The sequence below is a fragment of the Parus major genome, chromosome 11 (genome assembly GCF_001522545.3).
Source record: "Parus major isolate Abel chromosome 11, Parus_major1.1, whole genome shotgun sequence".
In the NCBI taxonomy this organism is placed as follows: domain Eukaryota; kingdom Metazoa; phylum Chordata; class Aves; order Passeriformes; family Paridae; genus Parus; species Parus major.
This window is the reverse complement of record NC_031780.1, coordinates 1,256,111-1,278,218: the sequence shown is the minus strand read 5'-3', so window position 1 is coordinate 1,278,218 and position 22,108 is coordinate 1,256,111. Positions and strand designations below refer to the sequence as shown.

At 54.3% G+C, this 22,108-nt stretch overlaps 1 protein-coding gene across 3 annotated transcripts in view; it reads right to left on the bottom strand.

Annotated features, from left to right (window-relative positions):
- The window catches only part of ANKRD11 (ankyrin repeat domain 11), a 121,769-nt gene that overhangs the window by 1,333 nt on the left and 98,328 nt on the right, over positions 1-22,108 (bottom strand). For all 3 annotated transcript variants that reach the window (XM_015639873.3, XM_015639872.3, XM_033517306.1), the window contains exons 5-12: positions 14,128-14,298; positions 12,848-13,051; positions 10,707-10,849; positions 9,894-10,041; positions 2,424-9,154; positions 1,585-1,683; positions 1,350-1,493; positions 202-294 (exon numbers count right to left, since the gene is read on the bottom strand). In XM_015639873.3, coding sequence (XP_015495359.1) covers positions 202-294; positions 1,350-1,493; positions 1,585-1,683; positions 2,424-9,154; positions 9,894-10,041; positions 10,707-10,849; positions 12,848-13,051; positions 14,128-14,298 — 7,733 coding nt within the window. The remainder of the gene's footprint in view (positions 1-201; positions 295-1,349; positions 1,494-1,584; positions 1,684-2,423; positions 9,155-9,893; positions 10,042-10,706; positions 10,850-12,847; positions 13,052-14,127; positions 14,299-22,108) is intronic.

The following is a 22,108-nucleotide window of genomic DNA, read 5'->3' as shown; positions in this document are numbered from 1 at the left end:
ACCCGGCTTTGGAACGTCTGCCGAGCCCAGCTCCAGCAGGAGCCCAGACAGAGTTTGGGTCTGAAAGGCCTCGTCATCCACTCCCATGCAACACTGCCCTGGCAATCTCCGGCCACCCACTCTGCTGGAAACCACTACTGCAGCTGCCTCAACCCTCCTGGAATGCCCCTGCCTGGAGCACGGGGCTCCCACAGCTCTCACCTTCATCCGGTCGTACTTGTCATCCACGTCCTGCAGCCAGGAAATGAACTGTCGCGCGTTGAAACGGTCTCTGACCGATTTGTTTTCATCTCCCTAAGGACAGGACAGCCAAGGGAGGGGCACGGGATTAGTTTTGTACTTTAGGCAGTTACAGGTCTCACAGGCCATATTCGGGCCCCTCACACTCCTCAGAACTGCGGTGCCTGCAGGGGGGGAGGACGCACATCCCTGCTGCCAGCTGCTCCTGCAGCCCCCTCCAGGGATTCAGCCTCAGATGGGGATGCTCCATCCCCATGTGCACACACTCCCTGCTTCTCCTTGTTTTGCAGGGGCTCTGTCCATGTCAGCCCATCACAGCACCTGCAGCTCTCTGCCTCCTCCAGCTCACGCCAGGAGAGCAGCAGCACAGACACTCGGCTGGGAAATGCCGACGGATAAATCAGAGCTCCTGGATCAATACGGAGCTCGATAATAAATCCCAGGATCCTGTCCCTGCCCAGGATCTCTCCTGCAATGCAGCAATGTAAGGTTTCTCTTCCTTCCACAGGAAGACACCCTGGAGTGCAGCAAAGGAAACCTTTCCAGTGTGCAGATGATCCTGACCAAGAAGGATGGAGGTCCCAAGAGTCACTGATAAAGCTGAGCCATCTCTGCCTCTAACAGACGTGAACTCCCTGTTTTCCACATTCCTGGATCTATTTCCTCCTCTGGCACACGTGTGGGAACTGAGGCAGATTAGGCAAATGATGTTCCAAGCCACAGAATAGTTTGGATTGGAAGGGATCTTAAAGCCCATCTCATTCCACCTCCTGCCATGGGACACCTTCCACTATCCCAGCTTGATCCAAAACGCATCCAGCCTGGTCTTGGATGCTTCCAGGGATGGAGCAGCCACAAGTTCTGTGGGCACCCTGTGCCAGGGCCTCCCCACCCTGACAGGGAACAATTCCTTCCCAATCTCCCACCTAAGCCTGTCCTCTGGGGGAGGTGACATCCTGCACCCGTGTGCTGTGGTGGGTGACCTGGGCAAGGAGAGCATCAGTAACTCCTGCCTCCATCCTTCCCTCCATCCCTCCAGAAAAGCCCATCTCCCTCAGGGTCTCACAGAGCCCCTGAGACATTTCCTCACCGCTGAGCCAGGCACTGACCTGATTTTCCAGAGGCATGTTGTACACCTCGGAGTCCAGCAGCATGGTGCAGGCACTGAAGGGCACGGCCTGGTTGGCAATGGTCCTCGCTGCCCGGCAGTGCACCCTCAGGATCTCCTGCTCGCAGGAGACGATGAGCTTCTCCTGAGGAAGAGCAGAGCAGTGAGTGTGGCAGCCTCAGCCCTGCCAGCAGGGGAGATTTGGGGCCTGCTGCCCAGCTGGAGTGTCCCCTTACCCGCTCGATGCTGTGCTGCAGCCGCAGTTTCCCCCTCACGGCCTCCTGCTGCTTGAAGAGCTCCTTGAGCGGCTCCGCGAGCGACGGCGGCGGCGCGATCTGCGGGCACAGGCACAGGTGAGAGCAGGACCTCTGTGGGGCACTGCCCGGGGGCTCCCTGCCCCCAGAATGTGTGCTGGCCACAGAGGGAGCAGGGACATCCCATGGGGGGCCTATGGGGAGAAGCTCTGCCAAGGACAAGGTCCTGCCAGTGCTCAGACTCAGGGAGGGCAAGAACAAGCAGAGCCTGACCCGCTCTCGTGCTGCAGGGCAGGGTGTGCAGCGAGGAATGGAGCCTGCTCACACTGACCCTTCTCCTCCAGCCTGGATTCACCTGCAGCACCAAGTTTATTCAGGCATTTGTATTAGTGAGGCTGCTCCTGCAGCAGTGAAATGCTGACCCCAGTGTCAAGGCAAAGAGCAGAGCTTGGGAAAATGATGGCAGGAGTTTAGAGCCATCTTTTTCCCGTGCTCCAGGTTCATTATCCTGTTACTACAATGCTGCAGGAGCAGTTTTACCTTCCAGCCTCAAACCCAGTGGATTGTTACAAACTTTGCCCTAAAGCCTGACCAAACCTCTGGTCCCTCAGCACAGCCCAAGGTCTTCTCTGCAAAAATGCAACAACTCAGGGGCTGCGTTTACCACACAGCCAGGCACTTACCCAGGCTCAGGTTTGCGGTCATGTTCTAAAGGCAGGTTGGGCACTGCAAGGTGGTCACAGGGCAAGGGGGATAACTTGGATGTGTTTGTAACAGTGAGGGGGAACAGCTCCTGAGGCTGAAGAGAGAAGGTGACTCACCACTGGAATATGGAGCTTGCTTAGGGGTTTGCCATCCAACAGGTAGGAGCCCGTGTAGGTGACGTACTCAGCGTAGCACTGCGGAGCTTGGGGAGTAATGTAGCACAGGATTTTCCGCTTCTCCTCAATCTTCTTCCTGATCTGGAGGTACTCGAAGTAGGGGTTGGACCTGTCGCTGTGGTAAGGTTCGATGTCGTCCAGTTTGATGGCATCGACGATAGCTGCCAGTGTCTGCTGGATCATCTCCCTCGTCTGCTGGGTGGACGTGTTGATCTGCTGCTGCAGCTGCTGGTTGGAGCGCTGGAAGCGGCGCTTCCGCGGGTGCTGAGCCTGGGAATCGTCCTCCTCCGTGACGCGGCCTTTGGCACGCGTGACGGGCGCAGAGACGGGAGGAAATTCCTTCTCGGATGCGGCGGCGTTCTGCTTGTTTTGGTTGGCGAGCATCTGAGCCCGGTTCCTGGTAATCCGCTGAGGAATCTCTTCTATTTTGGGTGGTTTGGGAGCTTCTGCTACTGGTTTTTGTACTGGTTCAACAATTTCTGCTTGAGCGCTGGCGGGAGGCGCGTCCCCCTGGGATGGCGGGGCCTGGCTCCCAGCACGGGCCGCGGCACTGTCCTGTGGAACACCGGCCTCGGAGCCGGCCACGGGCACGGGACAGGGCTGGGAGCTGCCCTCTGCCACCCCACCAGCCGACGACAGCTCCTCGTGCACGGCCTCCACCTCTTTGCTCTCCGCCTGCGCGGGCTCGGACGGGGTCTGCTGGAAAACCTGCGCCTCCGAGTCCTCCGCTGCCTTCTCCTCAGCTGCGTTCAGCGCTTCCGAGGTGGCTTCTTGTGCTGCCACTTCTGGTTTCTGCTCCTCTGCTGGCGGCTCTGTGTCCGTGGGCAGGGTGGCCGCTGCCTGGCCGGCCGGCGGCTCCTCCGGCTCACCGGACGCTATCACGGACACGCCGCCTTTGATGATGCCAGCGCTCGGTTCTGAAGCTGCTGCTGGGCTCTCCTCCACCGCTTCCGCCTCGGTCATCTCCGTCTCTGCAACGTCCTTAGGCTGGAGTGGCAGCTCTGGGAGCGAGAAGGGGCCGAGGTCCAACTCATCCTCGGTGTTGGTGAAGGGGTCGGGCCACGTCACCGCCTCCTCCGCGTTCGCAGGTGCTGCGTTGCTGCTCTCCAAATAGCTGTTTTCTGGTGCGGTGACAACTTCGGCCTGAGGTTCTGCTGGCACACACGGGGGCTCTGGAGGGATCTCTGGCGCTTCTTCTGAAAGAGGCTTGCAGTTGTTAAAGAAGGTGTCTAACCTAGTAGGGGACATGTATGGAGCTTGCTCTTCGGCATTTGCAATTTCTCCTGGAACTGCTTCCTCAGGCTCCTCCTTGACTTCCTCCAGCCTCGGTTCAGACACTGACAGAGGGTACGAGATGGGAGAAACGGGGTAGGAAGTCTCTGTGGGAATGAAGGCTACCGGTGCGGGATGAATCGGCTCTAGGGAGCAGAGCGGAGGTTTAGGGGACTCGGAAAACCTCTGTGGAGATTTCATCAGAAGCTCCGAGCCCATGGACCAGGTGACAGAGTGCTCTGCGGGGTTGCCCATCAGGCTGGGAGGAATGGCGGTGTCCGGGTTTCGGGAAGGAGGGTTATCCCAGTCTATGTTGTTTTGTTCGGGCATTCCCGAACTATAATGGTTCTCCTCGATGGGTGGCAGGTAGGTGGATTCTGGTGGCATGATGGAGGCAGTGGCTTGCTGCTCCTCTGTGGTATCCAAGGGCATGCCAATGTCAGGGGGAAGAGCACTTTCCACTGAAGGAGCCAGCAACTCATCCCTGTGCGAAGGGGAGGATTTTGCTTGTAAACCAGAGAAGACACTTTCGGGCGACTGGGCGACCCCGCTGACGGCTCCCGGCGCGCAGTGCAAAGCTTCCACTTTGGGTGAGGAAACTCCGTAATCTGGGGAATAATACCCAGGAGACAAACACTGGAACTTCTCGGCAGGAACAGAGGGAACGGGAACTTTCTCATCCCCTATATGCGGCCCTGGAGAATCATAATTTGATGTTGCTGGGACACTTTGCTGTCTGAAAAACTTCTCTCCAACACTGAATTCCTCTTCGGGCGCCCTCCTGATATCCACTGAGATGGAACGGTAGAGGTTTGAGGAGGGTATGGTGCGAGTTGGGGTCTGGCTGGGGTTCTCGGGGAGCCCGCTGGAGACGTTGGTGTATCTGTCGAAGAAGGAAGGAGAGCAGGCGTTCATGGACATGGTGGAGATGGGCAGCGAGTGCTGAGAGTCTGCGCACTCGAACATCAGGTCCGTGTAGTCCTCGTTGCTGCACGATGGAGTCCTGGGTGTCTGCATCACCTCCTCGTAGCTCGGGCAGGACACGACGGATGCCGGGGTTGGGACGCCCGTGGGCCGGTTCTGATCTGGCCTGGGAGATGCTGGGAGGATCTCCTTCAGCTGAGGACCCGTGATCCAGTCCTTGGAGTCTGTCCCCACAGCAGGCTGTGCCTTGTTTTCTGGTGACAGAATAGGAGTCAGGGGACCCAACTCTTTGAGTTTCTTGTCCTTGAGCTGCGTGTCCAGTGTTAGCGGCTTCTTGGTTGGCAGATCCAGGCTCCTCTTGCGCACATCCTCTGAGCTTTTAAGTTTGTCCTTTAACTTGGGGTCTCCAGACCTGTGCCGCATTTTTTCCATCTGCTTCATTCTCTCCTTGTGCCTTTTGTGGCGCTCCTCGATCTCCAGGTCTTTCTGGCTCAGCATCCTCTCAAAGCTGGTCATCATCAAATCACCGTCTCCCAGAAGTTTCTCCCGTGGCCTGGCGTCCTTCTTGCCGCTGTCTTTGGAAAGGGTTATTTTTTCATTCCCGTTGCTGATTTTTATGGACTCTGATTTGTCTTTGTCTTGATTCTCTTTAAGCTTCTCCTTCAGTTTGGTTTCACCGAATTTGAGGTTGTCCTCCTTGGACTTATCTTTAAAGGTGGTAACTTGAGGCCCATCCTTATCTTTGAGTGTTGACTTTGGCTCATCTTTGTGATGTTTAAAGAAACCATCTGTGTGTTTGTCCCTATGCTTTTCCTTTTCCTCCTTCCATTTTTCCTTGTGTTTATCCCGCTTCTTTTTCTCTTTAGCTGTGCTGATGGTGCTGGAACCGTAAGTCTTTTCTTTCTCCGCCTTCTTTGACAGTTCTCTTTCAGAATCATTTTTATCCTTCTTTTCAGAAAATAAGTAATCAATGCTCTTCTCCGGTTCCTCATCAGCGTCTGCCTTCATGTTGTAGGAAGAGCCAAAAGCCTCCCCATCCACAGAGAAATCCTTTTCATAATGAGTGGAATCCTTTCTGCTGCTGGAGTCCTTGAATTCTTCTGATTTTTCCTTTTTCTCTGTCTTCTCTTTCTTTGCTTTTTCTTTCTCGTGACTTTTCTTCGAGGAAGATGAGGAATGTCGGTGCCTCTCCTTCTCCTTGAGCTTGTCCTGAAGGCAGGGTAAAGGGAGAGAGTCCTTAAACTTTTCTTCAGCAGCATCAGTCAGAGAGAGGTTAGAAGACTCGAAGAGGCTGGTGAGTCCTGGCTCTTGCCCTCTGTCCGTGAAGCTGTCAGAGGAGATCTCGCTGATTTTGTCATTGGAGTCATCCCTGTAGTCGTTCAGAGCCTCCTCCTCCAGTTTCTCCAGCAGGCTCTTCTCCGACTCCCCTCCTTTTGAAGACTTCTTCTCTTTGGAATGCTCCTTGTCTGGCTTCTCCTTATGTTTGCTTTTCACCTTGTCATCACTGGTGTGTTTCTTCTCAACCTTTTCTGGGAGCTTTTGCTTGTTTTTCTTCTCCTGAGTGGAATCTACGGACATCCTTTCCTTCCTGTCCTTGTACTTCTCACTGGAGTCTTTATCTTTCTTCTCTTTGTGTTTCTCAAAGGAACTCTTCTCCTTCTTCTCCTTTCCCCCTTCTGATGTTCCTTTGTCCTTTTTCTTCTCCTTGGACTCCTTATCCTTCTGTTTCTCCGAGTGCTGCCGGTCGGACGAGTACTTGCGGTGTTTGTCGGGGTACAGCTCCTTCTCGGCCGCCGCGCCGTCGTCCTTGTCCTGCAGGCTGTCCAGGCGATGCATCTCGCTGCCGGCTGAGTCGCCGACCTTGAACCCACTCAGGCTGTAATCGTCCCTCTCGTCCTCGCTCTCATCCGTGAAGATGTCAGCGATGCTGTACCAGCTCTTCTCCTTGCCTTTTTTCTCATCCTTCTTCTCAGAGAAATCGTCTCTGTCTGTGGAAAAGTTTTTCTCCTTCTTCTCCTTCACCTGGTCGAAAGAACTCTTCCTCTCCTTGTCTTTGCTGTGAAGATCCTTGTACTTCTCCTTGGTTTCTTTCTTCTCTTTGAAACTCTTCTCTAGTTCTTTGTCCTTCAGGATTTTCTCTGGAGCAGCTTTTTCATTTTTCTCCTTATCACCCTCTTTGGATTTTTCCTTGTATTTTTCTGGCTTCACTTTTTCTTTTTTTTCTTTATCAGGAGCATCTTTCTTCTCCTTTTCCTTCCCAGAATGGTGCCTCTCCCAACTCTCCAGGGTTTTCCCACTGAACTCAGGGTCAGACTTATCCTTGAAGAAAGTTTCACAGCCGTACTCCTTGAAGTCATCTCGATAGGGCTCCTCCTGCTTTGTCTTGGGATCTTTTCGCTCTTTGGAGCCGTCAGAGGAATCTTTTCTGTCTTTGTTGGTTTCACCTGTGTCTTTTTCTTTCCGCTCCTTGCCAGTCTCCACAGAATCCTTCCTTTTCTTATCCTTTTCAGGCAAATAACTGGGAGTAACTTTGTGTCTGTCTGTTTGGTCCTTTTTCTTCTCGGAGCTTTTCTCCACGTAATCCCTCTCCTTTTTCTTTAAGAAGGAGTCCTTTTCATTCCGCTTCTCGTTGTACTCCTTCTTCTCTTTAATTTTATTTTCCTTTTTCTTGTCTTTAATTTCCTCTTTCACGGGTTCTATGATTAGTTTTGCCACGGTGTCATTTTTAATCTCCCTGAAATCCGTTATTGGAGAATCCCAGCTGTCCTCACCCTTGAAATCGAAGGATGAATCAGAGGACAAGTCTGAAAACCACCTCTCCTGCTGATCGTCCGAAAGGCTGAACTTCGTGTCCTCGCTTTCGGCAAACTGACTTTTGTTATTGAACTCATCAAACCCAGACTCGTCCCTGTAAAGTTTTTCTTTTTTGCATTTTTCCTTCTCTTCCTTGAAGGATTTTTCTTTCTCTAGTTTAGAAGCCTTCTCCTCCTTCAGCTCATTCTTCTTCTCAGATTTGGACTGCTTGTCCTTTGACTTCTTCTTTCTCTCCTCCTTGTGTATTCTTGGCTTCTCCTCCTTGGGAGATTTCTCCTTGACAGGTTTCTCTTTTTCTGATTTACTCAATCCTTCTCTGAAGGATTTGCTCAGGTCTTTACTACCATCTTTGATTTTTCTTAACGATTTTTCCTCTTTTGAGGATTTTCCAGTCTCATCTTTAAACAACCACTCCTTCTCCTCTGTTTTACCTTTGGGGAGCTTTTCCTCCTTCTTACCATGTTCCCGATCGTGCTTTAACACTTTCAACTTGTTTTCGACTGGATTTTCTGTCTCTACTATCAAGCCTTTCTCAGGCTTTTGTTTAGAGTCCTCAAACTCAAAAGAAAATGTTTTGATTATTTTAATGTCTTGGCTGATGGGACACTGTCCCTTCTCCTTGTTTTTATGTTTGTGTTTTGTTTTATGCTTTTTAACAACCTTGCCCTCCTTGTCCAGCTTTGGAATTGCTCCATCCACATTGCTATGGAATGAATTCTTTTTCTCAGAAACAGTGTTGTGGGGGGTGTTTTTCTTTTTGTGCTCTGGTTTCTTCCTGACTGGCTTTAGTGACTCTAAGCTCGAGTCCTCGGACGAGTAGTCTGACTCGCTCGTCAGCCTCGTCCTGGTGGAGTCCGATAGGGAACTGACGTCTGACCAAGCTGGAGAAGATATGGTTTTCCAATTGTCCGTCCTCCAGTGCTTGGAGTGCTGTTCTGTAAGATTGGGATTATGTTTCTGGGAGGCTAAACTCCCATGTGAAGAGGTCGATGAGGCAGACAGAGAGTTAAACAAGGAGGATTCCTTTAGCACTAGCCTTGAGTCCTTTACACAGCTAGAGCTCTGTAGAGAGTCTCTATCATCCTCCTCACTCTCCACGTTTTCACTCTCTGATTCAGAGGAACAAAACTTGTCATTTTTTTTGCCAAACCGAACCTCTTTGCTTTTTGTCTCCTTCTTCCGCTTCTTTTTTACTTTGCTTTTCTCCTTGGGTGCCTTGGTGCTGGCAGGCTCCCGAATTTTGCTGCTGGGCAATATGGAGTGGGTGGAGAGGCGCAGCTTCTCCCCCGTGCCCACGGCCACGCTGGTCTCCTCCTCGTCCGAGCTGTCCGACAGGATGCGGTGGGCAGCTTTCTTTGGTGTAATTGTGTTATTTTTAGTATAAGTTTTCACTTCCATTTTGGGTATGGAAATGAAACTGTTTGCTTTAGTCTCTTTCCTGTAATCCTTTTTCAGCAAATGTTTGTCATCGACCGGCGGGACCCGGTCCTGCTCATCATCCTCATCGAATTCATACTCATCCTTCACCGGGGTGATGGTTTTGGGGGGCTCCTGGGCCTTGGGCTTGTGCTTCAAGCCCTTCTCAAACTCTGAGTCTGTGTTATTGCCATCAACGGAGCTGGAGGGAGCGAAGGAAGGGGCATCCTCCTCTTCTGAGGTCTCTGCAGAGAGAGAAGAACAGCGAGTCAAGGACTGCCACGGGTTGTGGGGAGGGACCATCACTGGTCTCCTCCACACACCAACCCCTGCAAACAGCCCTGGTGCCCTTTGGCCTCACCCAGCCTTTGCAAGTTGACAGCCAACAGCTCAGAATGCCAGGCTGGGGGATCTTTTTGGAAGGAAGCTTCTCCAGCTCCAACCTGCATGGGGTGTTACTCAAAACAACATCCTGGGGGTATCATGAGAACTTTGGAACAGGGTTCCACTGCACACAGTGTAGGTCAAGGCTCCCAAAAGACTGAAAACTCTAATTTGCACTAATTAAAACCTGCAGAATGTCCCACTCTGGTGGCACTGGTGGAAGAGACTCTATCAGGGACAGCCTGGAAGCAGAAGGTAAAACACCAGTGCTGGGACAGCTGAAGGACAGGAACACAGGGCAAACCTCGTCCTCTCCACCAGAATTACCCACCTTCCAAAGGTAAGACATCCATTTACCTGCAACTGGCTTGCAATCCTACATCCCAACTGCACCAGGGAAGTGATCTCAATGCTGGCTTCCAGGGCAAACAGCCCCCCAAGCTAAAGCTGGTGGTTATGTTGGTCTGAATTTGGGTTACAGCTATGGGTGGGCTCCTGCCCATGGCAGCATCTGACCAGAGTCTAACTTCACTGTCCTCTTAAGGTCTCTGCGTTAGCTGCAGGCCACAGCTGTCACTGCCACAGAAAGGCCAGTCTCACCTGTGGAGCTCTCCTCGCTGGAGGGGTACGTGGTCTTCCCCAGGAGCAGGTTCACCATGGTGGGAGAATTCGCTACTTTTAAAGGTGTCTCGCCCTTCCTGTTGCTTTGATGAGGATTCCCTCCATAATGCAACAACAATTTCACCACCTGAAAAGAGAAACTGAGGCTTGAAGATGCTCAGAATGTTTTGATTCCAGGGGTTTTTTTTGCATGATTTTCATACATAACTAAAAGAGTCCTGTCTTCAGGACATGCCTTGTGGTACTAACATAAGGGAGAAGCCCCAGCAGCATTCCCAGGGAAGTGGTGGAATCACCATGCCTAGAAGCATTCAAAAAACATTTAGGGACAGGGTTTAGTGGTACACTGGCAGCATCAGGTTAATGGTTGGGCTCAATGATTGTGGAGGTCTTTCCCAACCCTAATGATCCTGGGCAGGAAAGAAGGGGGAAGAACAAAGCCCAAAATCATACTCCTGTCCCAATTCCAGAAGAATGAACCAGCCCCTGTGCACCAACTAAAACACTCAACAGCCCTGAGACAGGGAAATTCACACAATCAGGGAGTAACTCAGGCTGGAAGGGACCTTCAAGCCCATCCCATGTCACCCCCTGCCACGGACAAGGACACCTTCCACTAACCCAAGCTGCTCCAAGCCCTGTCCAGCCTGGCCTTGAACACAAATTCCTGCCCGCTCCATGGGAAATGAGACAAAAATACCCAGAATCTCTGTGTTTTCACAGTGGGCTGCTCGAAGCACAAGTTTCCAGAAGAGCCATTTAAAGCACAGCAGTGAATCCCAGCACCCCGACCTTGAAGTGGCCGTTGTTGGCCGCGTCGTGCAGGGGGGTGTCATCGTCCAGCCCCTTGGTGTTCACCTCGGCGCCCGCCGCCAGCAGCTGCTTGGCCACGTCGTAGTAGCCCCGGTTGCAGGCCTCGTGCAGCGCCGTCCAGCCTGCAAGGACAGGGACACTCAGGACACGGCTTTCCTGGTGACACTGGGACACAGGGAGAGCCTGCAGGCTCAGCGTGCTCAGGGCTGTGTGCTCATGGCTGAGCTGTTTGCCCCGATCCCCAGGAAGGATCCTGTGGCTCTGGGCTGCTACTCCTGCCTGGCAGTCATAGAAACCATCCCACTCCTGCCTCTGGTCATACCGTGTGCTACAGTCAGAGCATCCGCCAGGCCTGACACAGCACCTGGAAATGGAAAGTTTTATGTGGGAAATGAGGAGAATTGCTGATGTCACGTGAAAGGCAGGTCTTAAATCCGTTCCCCTTTATACCATCATAAAATGGTTTGGCTTGGAAGGGATCTTAAAGCTCATCCAGTCCCACCCCCAGCCATGGGCAGGGACTCCTTTCACTATCCCAGGTTGCTCTAAGTCCCCTCCAATCTGGCCTTCAATGCTTCCAGCAATGGGGCAGCCACAGCTTCTCTGAGCAACCTGTGCCAGGGCCTCCCCACCCTCACAGGGAAGAATTTCTTCCCAATATCCCATCTGGCCCTGCCCTCTGTCAGTGTGAGGCCATTCCCTCTTGTTCTGCCACTCCATGATCCTGTGGAACATCCCTCTCCAGCCCTGTCTCAAGCTCCTTTAGGTTTGGCTTTAGGTTCCAATCCCTCTGTAAGGGAAACCCTGGTGCCCAGACCAGGTTTGAGCTCAGAGCTGCAGAAAGGGCTCGAGACAGCCCCACACAGATTTTCTGTGTGCTCTCCAAACACAGCAACACCAGCCTGGGCTCGGGGGGAAACCAAACAGCAGCGTCTCCACAGTAACGGCGGCTCCAGCTCTCAAACAAATCTCTGAAGAGCACAGAACAAAATATTTTATCGTGTTCAAGCAGACTATTTTTAAGCAGAGCCTGTTTTGAAGTTTCCCAGCGCGGCTGCTCCGGTGTTTTGCTGATAGCGCCGTGGGAGCGTGTTCCGTTACCTTCACTTGGAGCCTTTGGAGGGGGCACCTGTGCCCGGAATTAATCACAACTGATACTTCAGTCTGGCACTGGGATTAATCATACGGGTGGAGGAACAGCCACAGCTATTTATAGCCCCAAAATCATGAGAAGAGAACAGCAAAGAGCAAAGTCAAGCTCTCGGACGTGCTGGAGAAAGGCTGATCCAGCCCGACCCAATGGCACCCTCATCACCCCTTCACCAGCATCCCATGGCTGCCTCCTCCTGCCAGGACTCAGGGCTGCTCCCATCTCATCCCACCCTAAGCAGGAGCTTGGCAGCACTGCTGAGGAGGAGGAGGAGGTGGAGGTGGTACTACTCCTGAGGGTCAGGATGGTCAACAACTCCTCCAACTTGGGTGTCTAACCTTGCCCTTCACAATCCCTCCCCATCAGCAGCACCCCCACATTCAGTCCTTAAAAACAACTCCCAGAATTTCACAGGCATCAGGCCCCCAACTCCAGAGCGATGACTTCACAAACCCACTCTCAGCAGTATTTCTGTACACATAATTCCTTCTATTTTAAGTAAAAACAGAGCTAAACCAGCCCACCTCCCTGTGCAAATCCCCCTCCAGACTTCCAACACAGCAACCCCACGGAAGGGCAGATGGAAATGGTCTGGAGTGGTCTGGTCAGTTTTGGTGTGTGGAGCTACCACAGCTCCAGGGATTCTCAGGATCCTTCCAGGCCAGCTTCACCACCTCAAGCAGACTGCACAGCCTGGGAATTCTGCTCCCAAGCTCCATCAAAAAAACCTGATGCTTTGGGGGATTTTTTTATATGGCTTCTTGTTCTTGTTTTGCTTTTTTGGTTTTTTTTTTCTAAAGGGCAAAAAGACTTTTTCATCTTCAGAGAGCAAAATCACAATTTTTGGCAAATCCCCTCTTTCCAAGGCACAACCCATGTTGGAAACAAACTACTTTTTCTGCTGAGAATCCTTCTTGGAGGAGAAACATGCAACCAGGTGGGAAAAACGTTGGGATTCCTGGGCTGTTACCTGCAAAGTCCTTCACATTGACATCTGCACCCTCGATGATGAGCTCCTTGATGCGCCGGGCGTCCCCGCGGATGGCAGCGCGATGCAGCCGAGTCTCTCCTCGCTCGTTTCTCTTATTTACTTTATCTTTGGTTTTGGAGGCAGAGTTGGGAGTTCCCTTCTGACAAACTGTAGACTGAGAGGGATGCTTTGGTGTTGTGTCAACTGCAGGGAGGAGAGAAAACAGCGTCAGGAGCTCACGGAACTCCTAAAGCCCTTAGAGGGAGCTCGCGCATCACGTTTCCACTCGGCTCTTCCCAAAATATTCACCACAAGGCAGCAAGAGGCAACCCAAGCTCTGGAGTGGATGTGAACAGAGCAGCCTGTGTGTGTCCCACGGAGATGGGAATCACGGGCTGCCAGACCCACTGGAGAGCTGCAGTCCTGGCAAACCCTGTGGGCAATCCCGTGATCCGGGAGCAGACAATGCAGCTCCTTACCCTCAAACCTCAGTTCCCGAGGGAAGCGGCCTTTTACCAAGCACATGTGAGGTCTGACGGCCTTGGGAGGAGACTGCATTTCCTGGGAGAACACTGGAATGCTCTGCAGCTTTTTCCCTTTCGTTTCTCCCCAATAACAGCAACACAAGCAGCGAGTCTGGTGATTTTTGGCTAAGAGCTGCAGTGTTGTGTGTATCCATGTGAGCACATAGATAGCACAGCACCTCCAAAATCTGAGGGGAGGGCACGTTTGCAACAGATAAAAATTACTAGAACACAAAATCCGTGGTAAACACATTCCAGCTGCTCCACACCTCAAGTTACAGCTGTGCTGATTACACATATTATCCCCTTCCAAGAGAAGAAACATTAAAAACGTACAGAGGATGATATTTTGTCTTTATTTACAATCCTCCTTTACTGAGATAGCCTGAGAGGCCAGTGGGAAACACAAAGCTGAGGTGGAGGAGGCTCCCATGGAACCAAAGCTCCAGCTGAGCAGCCAGGGCAGGCTGGGCTGGGGCTGGATTGGGCTCGAGGGACACTGGAAAAGGGAAGGGCAGCCAGAGCCACATGTGGATCCCAGTGACACCGTACCTGGAGTCACCTGCAGAGCCCTGTGGGAGCAGTGAGACCCCCCAGGGCCCCCCTGCACCATGCCAGGGGTGGCAGCTCAGCCCTGCTGCTGTACCTGAACCTCTGCTGACCCCGGGAGCCGGGAATTCCGGACATTTGGGATCCCCTCGCCGCAGCTCCCACCTGTCTGCCCACCCTTGGGAACAAACTCCTCCCCAGTCTCACCTGGGCTGTTTGCAGACTCTTCTGCTGTCATCTGCATGAGGAGAGCGACTTGCTGGCGCTCGGAGAGCGGGTACCCTGCGCGGATCCCCGAGAGGCCCATGCCGAAGAGCAGGCCAGGCTTCCTGGTGGCGGGCTCCTTTTTAATCCTCTTCCGCTCGGGACCCTGCTTCTCTGTGGGACAAGGACACAGGGACACAAGCCATGAGTGTCATGGTCCTGTCTGGGCACGGGACTGACAGCTCTGGAAAGCCTGTGCTGGGTGATGGATGGATCCCTGCACTGGGAGCACTGGCACCTGCAGCAGCCACCCAAGCTCACAGGCTGAGGGTGCAGCTGGGACATGCCCTGCTCCTCCAACAGCCTCCCATTCTCCTCCACCACCCAAGAGCAGCATAGGACACAGGGAACAGACCCTTTGAGGGGCCACAGCCGGTGCTGCAGCTCCCATCCTGCTCTAGGAGCCTCCAGGATTGCCTGGAGGAGCCCACTCAGACTGACACCATCACAGCACAGACCCAGCTGGAGGCACTGAACAGCATCAACAAGGAGAGAAAGATAACAGGCTGACAGCTCAGGAATGTGGCCATCACACCCATCATCATCATCATTATCATCAAAACAAGGAGGCTGCAGCCAAACAGGTCTGGGGAGCACCAGCTTGGTCCTCTCCTCCCAAAGTGGCTGCTCCCACCTGGCCCACAGCACCCACCTGCTCTCAGGTCTTCTGCAACCCTCTCAAAAAATCCCAGATAAACACAAGGGAAAGAAGAAGCCCCAGAAGTGCTTGGATTGTCATTCCAAATCCCAGCCTGACACTTGGTCTCCTAAATCATCCAGCTGTAAAGGCAGCTCCTGAGAGACCAAGAGCAAGCACCCCAAACCACAGTCACACAACCATGGGATGGCTGGGTGGGAAGGAACCTCGAAACTCATCCAGTCCCACCCCCATGGGCAGGGACACACCTTCCACTATCCCAGGCTGCTCCAAGCCCTGTCCAACCCGGCCTTGGACACTCCCAGGGATGGAGCAGCTGCACTGCACAACCTGGAGGTGCCTCAGAACCTTCACCATAAGAGAGAGAAGCAATCCTGCAGCCTCTCGCAGCTCTGTCACGCTCCATGTGGGTCAGGGGCACGCGGCCAGCGGGACGGAGCCTGTGGTGCCTCCACACAAAGTCCAGCGGCTCAGGTGGAACCGCCAGGGGACGGGGTCACACACGGCCACCAGACTGTGCACCATGGCACAGATTTCCTCCTTCACACACCAAACTGCAGCCCAGCAAAGGGCTCTGGCAGACGAGGGCAGCAGCGTGTGGGGACGTTCCGCTCCTGCCGCTCACAGCTCCGCGCCTGAGGCACAGCCAGATCCAGAAACCTTCTCTGGGCACAGTGCACTGAGCTGCCAACCTCTGCTGCTCAGGGCCACCTGGAGCAGGTGATTTCCATCCAGCCCTGCTCCCGGGATCCTGTACATTTAAGAAAGAACTGTTCCAGGGAGCCAGAGAGCAACAGCCACCCCTCTTCAAAGTGCTCTGCTCATTGCCCAGAGCAGCTGGGGCTGCCCCTGGGTCCCTGGAAGTGCCCAAGGCCAGGCTGGACAGGGCTTGGAGCACCCTTGGATAGTAGGAGTTGTCCCTGCCATGGCAGGGGTGGAATGGGTGAGCTTTAAGGTCATTCCCAACCCAAACCATTCCATGGTTCTATGAAATGCAAGCCCTGGAAACATGTCTGCATTGAAAGCGAATCCCAGTCTACTCTGAAACCACATTTTGGTCATCCTGGCAGCTGTAACAGAGCTGAAAGATGAAATCAGATCCCAGGACAGTTTTTTAATGGCTTAAAATAAAATTAAATCCAGTGTGCTTACGGGAAGACAACTTTGTCAGGGTGGCTCCAGGAGCCACGCTGCTGCACTGTGTCTCCTGCCAGGGGACACAAGGACACCTGATCCATGTGTGCAGCACCTCCCTGCTCCTCCTGAGACTCTGAGCTGCTGCTCCAAGCTGCTTAAACCCTGCTCAGCCAGGCCTGGCTTCCCCCAGCCTTGGTCACATCCAGCCATGCCCCAAAGCCAGGCATGAAGATGCTCAAGGGGTCACATCTTGGCTGGTGCCACCAAGCAGAGTCCCTGAAGTACATGATGCCCAGGCCTGCTCTGCACGTACGGAGCCACAATTAGAATGGGAACATTTTCATTAATATCCCTTGGCTGCTGCAGGTTGTCAGCACGAGCCTGGGATTTGCAGAAATTGATTATCAAGTTCAAAACGAAACCCCCTAAACTCCTATTCATTCTGCAGTTGCAGAAATTTCCTCCTCCACAGAACATTTAACATTACAAAGCATGTGATCAACAAGATAAAAATAAATTGGAAAGCGGCTGCCGCGTTCTCGCTCGCTATGGGGAGGCAGCCGAGGACTCGGGCTCGTGCCTCCTGCTGGGAAGGGCTCAAGGCCAGCTGGATGGGACCTGGAGCAACCTGGTGTGACAACCTACCCTAAAGGTCCAGTGGAAGGTGCACCTGCCCATGGTAAGGGTTGGAGATGAGCTTTAAGCTCAATTCCAACCCAAACCATTCCGTAATTCCATGGCTCCAGTGCTGGCACCCCGGTGTGGGCAGTGGGGCAGCCCCTGGCTCCCTGCACGGCACAATCCTCAGCTAATGTGGAGGGACCACATAAGGAAGATCCTTAATTGTGTCTGAAACATAAGCAGAGGATGGAGACAGAGCTGCTCCCATCATCATCATCATCCACCTCCCATGCTGAGCCTCAGCAGGGTGAGAGCCCTGCCTGGCGCTGGGCTGGCTCTCCCAGCCCCGGCTGGTCCCAGGCTCACAGAGCTGCACGTGTGTTATTCCAGCCCAGAGGATTTCACTCAGAGTCAGATTTGCAGCAGATTTAAAGGTGTCCCTGCACAGAGATCTCAGCTCTCCTGCCGGCTGCTCCTGTGCCTCCAATTAACCGCGCCTCTGGAGCACCTTGTGCAGCAGCAGCAGCACGGAGCGACTCATGGAGGGAAACTCTCCCAGTGTTACCCACCTCAGCTGACAGAAAAAAACCTTATTTGACACTAAAACCCCTTCAGCAAGCACAAACCCCAGAGCTAGGGGGGTGTGCAGGCAGGGAGCCCTCAGTGCCAGCAGGACCGTGCACACAGATCCCAGTGGGAGGAGGACCACGGCAGCCCACGGATGCTCCATGAGCCCGGGATGAGCCACACCTCCATGCAGCTATTTTTAAAGCAGCTTGTTTGCTGCTTGCTTCAGCCCTTCTGCAAACCTCCCGAGCATCAGCCCTGGTTTAATTCGGGGATCCTGCTCGGCTCTTCCCTCACGCTGACGCCAGCAGGAACCGCGTGCGCAGGCTTAAAGGGGAAAGCAGGAGCTGAGCCGGGAACTGCTCCTGCCTTTCCTCACGCCGAGCCCGAGAGGCTGCACAGGCCGAGCAGGAGCACATCCCCAGGACAAAGGGGCTTCAGCATCAGCTTCAGGGTGGTTCTCGTGCCCACACGAGACTCCGAGCAGCGCTGCAATGGGGAGCACAAATCCAGAGCTGCTGGAAGCGCCTCGGCAGCTCCATAGGGATCCCAGGGCAGATTGAGAGGGATTCAGCGCTGCTGGGCCGGCTCTGTGTGCAGACACAGGCTGAGCCCAGCCCCAGCTGAAAGGCAGAGGAGCAGGAGGAGAGCAGGGCGGCGCTGGAAAACCTCTCGGAGGTTTGTGAGGCGCTGGCAGGTCGTGGGGACGCCGGAGCTGCGCGGCTCCCCGCTCCCCACACACCCTGTAATGCAGAAAGCATCTGCTCCCACTGCTGGGCATGACAACACACGCACGGAACGTGGAACCCTGAGGAAAAATACCGTTCCCAAAGCAGCGGCTCCTGCCCCACGGCTCGGCCACACCGAGCTCAGCGGCCAGAGGGGCTTTGCGAGCGCTGCCTGCCGAGCCAGCAGGACCAGGAGATCAATAGGAATAAATTAGAGCGGCACAGACAGCAACAGAGACTGCACTGCACCCCCGGGAGAGCAGGCGGGCTGTGCTCCCCCCAGCCCGGCCCAGCCTGCGTAAGAGTGACTCATTCCTGCTGCAGAACTTGGAGGGCATAAAACCTTTCGGAGCATGTCGGCTGAGAGCAGCGGAGAGCAGGCCCAGCCCGGCACCGCGGCCTGAGGATGCGCTGCCAGGCTCACACGGCACCTGCAGTGTGACTCTGGAGGTGAAAGGCCGACGGCCCCACCACGAGCCGAGGCTCTGGGACACTCCAGAACAGAAGGACAAGCAGGCTGAGGGGAAGGCTGCAGGTGGCAGGAGCGGCATGGAATGGGAAGCAGCACCACGGCACAGGTGGACAAACAAGACAGGGCAGCAGGACAGGCCAGAGCAGTCGGGGGTGAAGAGCTCAGAGGAGGGGGAGCAGGAGATCCCTGGAATGCAGAGGAACACGGCTCAGGCTGGGGGGACACTCTGGCACCAGGAGGTCACGGGCACACTGCAGAGCCAACAGACCAGGGGCACAGCCAGGAGGTGCTTTGCTTTATCAACCTAGTGCCAAAAAGGAAAGCAAGAGGAAAAGCAAGGCCTGCCTTGACAGAAGGCACCCTGAGTTGCTCCCATAGCGTGGGGAGATCATTCCCACCTGAAGGATGGAGGACCAGAGCCAGAGCCTCATCCCACACTGCTGGAAAGGGTGATGGAGACCTTGGCAAGTCAGGAGTGGAGAAAAGGTGCCAGCAGGAGGAACAAGCCCCTTTATAACCACGTCAGGTCACTGTGTGCAGCTGAGCCCACCATCCCCAGTGCTCAGCTGGGCTCCCTGGGGATGAAGATCTGCAAGGCCCAACCCCACTGGCTGCAATATTTTAAAATATAATTTGACTAGAGAGGTTTAATGCCGTGTGACAGCCTGAAGTCCAAATCCAGGTGTTCTCCCTACACTTGCAGGCCAGACCCCACAGCTGTGCCCTGATGTGTAAAAGCAGCTCCTTCCCAGAGTGGCCACTGGCTCCCAACATGCTGTGAGAGGAACCCAGAGGCTTCATCACAAACAACAATCTCCATGTTAAAAGTGAGTTATTCAGAGGAAAACCAATTTTGAAGTCCAGACCGTTCATTTCCCACGAAATAGAAAGAGCTGGAGGAGGGAGGACGGGGGAGGAAGGCTCTGGCCAGCCCTCCCCTCCCGGAGCTGGGGCCAGGACACTCTGCAGACAGCGCTGATAAAAGCTCTTGTATTAAGGAAAAAGCCATCATTGATAGATTTTTGGTTCACAGAGACACAGCACACTGCAACCTCTCCCTCTGCATGTTAAGGAGGTGATGAGGGGGGAGGAGGGAGATTTATGGCAGCTCCCGTCATAAAACGACCTGGTTTTCTGCGCAGCCCTTCCCAGATGGCTGCTGCACACGGGGAGTTTCTCAGGGTGATCTGAAGGCTGGTGTGTGCCAGGATCTCCACACTGTACCGGCATTATGGAGCCCAGCTAGGAAGGGAGAAGCTCTCACATTCACTCTCTCCCTGGTTGCTAGGTGAGAACAGTTTCTTACTATTTTAGTAAAAGGATTGAAATGACAGAAGCAAAGAAAGCCCCGCTGCAGCGCGGCCCCTCCGAGCCCCCAGCTGCACACACCGGAGCACAGCCGGGCTCAGGGAACGGCACCAGCACCACTGTGGGATGCAGATGCCTTTTTTAATAAGCCAGCAATTTGCTTCTCACGGATTCCCTCGCCAGCCTTGCCGACTTGGGACTAACGAGCCCGTTCCCATGCCGTGCCGCTCCAAACGCTCCAGCATTAGGCAAGCAGCAGCCGGCTCCGGGAGAGGATGGTTTGGGTCAGCTGATTCATCAAGCATTTTCTAACCTACTAATTAGCGTCACGTAACAACCTCGGGGGATTAGAGAGAAGGAGTTTGAAGCTCCAAGGCCAGCTCCTGCCAACCATATTCAGGCTGGCCCTCGTCCACCACAGCACCTCTCTGGCTGGCCACAAGTCCCCGGAATCAGCCCTGGGCACCAGGAGAGCCCTTGGAGCCCAGAAAGGTTGATATGCACAGACCAGCTTGGAGAACTGGTGGGGGTTTCCCTCTCCCTTACTCCTCCCAAGAGCACTCAGGGAAGGAGACAGACACAGAGGAAGAGAGCTGGACAAAGAGGAGGGGACTGGAAGACACAGGGAGGGAGTTGGGGATGCAGGGAGGGAGCAGGACCCCAGGGAGGCAGTGGGACCCCAAGGAGAGACCCCAACACTGCTGGGGACCACCAGCTTTGACCCAGCCTCACTCAGGCCTTCCCAGCTCCCAGGGAGAGCTGCCAGAGGCCAAAATTATCTCAGTATGCTGCGAGATTTGTATGGAGCCCCAACTCTCCCTGCTGATGACTAAAGGCCTGGAAACAACAGCTGCACCTCAAGCCAAGGTGCCAGCGTGATGTCCAGCTAAGGAAACCGTCCGCAGGAGGAGAGGGCACGTGGAATTCTGCGCTCCGTGCGCCTCACAGCTGCTCCCCAGCAGCGCTACCTGCCCCACTCTGCAGAGAGGGAGCTGCTGGTGCTGATCCATGCCGTCCCAGCCCGAGGCAGGTGGGGAGTGCCCGGCCCCACGCCGGCAGTCTGGTGCCGTTGAGTCAGCCGTGACTCAGCTCGGCGCCGCAGCCACGGCACCGCTGCGCCAGCTGCCCGTGCCCACCTCTCCTGCCAGGTGCCTTCCCAGCAGGACTGCTCCCCTCTCCCTGCTGCTCGCTCTCTGTGTGTTTGTTAACACCACAATTATCCAATACTCCTGGGTCTGCAGCCCCCTCCCGGAGCGGCACACGGCCGAGGAGCCGCGCGGAGCCTCGCGCGCTGCTGGAACTGCTGGGAGAAAAGCTGGCTGTGCTCGTTTGAGGGCTGCCAGGCAGCACGTAGGCTCTGGGCAGCGTCTGTGCATGTGGGGAGATGCCACATGAGGGAAGGAGAAGGAAGAAGGAGAAGTCTGAGGCACAGAGATGCTGCTCCCACAGTGCTGGAGCTGTAACATGCACAGTCTGGAGGCTCACGGCTCAATGCCATTTTTTTTTTTTTTTTTTCCCCCTAAAGACAGTTTATTTAGTTAACTCTGAGGAACCCAAGAGCCAGAATTGTTGCTCTAGAAACCATTTTGAGAAAGATTATTTTAAAAGATTTAGCTCTGAACCAACTGTACCCAAACCTGGCTCAGCACAGTGCTGGCCAGTAGTGCCTCTGGGAGCCCACACCACAGAATCCTGTAATGCTTTAGGAGGGAAGGGATCTTAAAGCTCATCTTGTCTCATCCCCTGTCACGGTGGGGTCACCTTCCACTATCCCAGAGTTCTCCAAACCTTGTACAACCTGGCCTTGGACACTTCCATGGATGGGGAAACCACAGTTTCTCCAGGCACCTCTGCCAGGGCCTCCCCACCCTCACAGGAAGGAATTCCTTCCCAACATCCATCTGCCCCCCAACCATCCTGCAGTACCAGCTGCTGCCCCACACCTGGCCAGGGAGGGTTTTGCTGCTCTTCCACGGGAGACAAACCCAACTCTGATGTTTCTCACTCCACATATGGAGCCCCTACGTCAAGGCTGAGCCAGAGCCATCTGGGAAAAAAGCAACACACACCGTGCTAAGGAAAATGAGTCACTGAACACATCAGGATGAGGAGGGATCCACGCTATTGTTTAAACACTTGAAAAGGAGAAAAATACCCCACTAGAGGCAAAGAGAGAGCTCTGCTAGCTCCCACGTCCCTACAGCTGAATTCCACGTGGCTGTGGAACATCCTGGCACACCCCCTCATGCACACCCAGCAGCCCATGGACACAGCCTGGGAAGCAGGACCACGTTACATAAACCACCCGGGGTCAGCCAGCAGCGATGGTGCAATCCCGCTTCTCCGAGGGCTGGGAGCAAAGCTGAGGAGCAGAACAAGCAGCAGCAGCCTCACCCTCCTGCAGGAACGTCGGGGGGGTGCACAGCAGCCTTT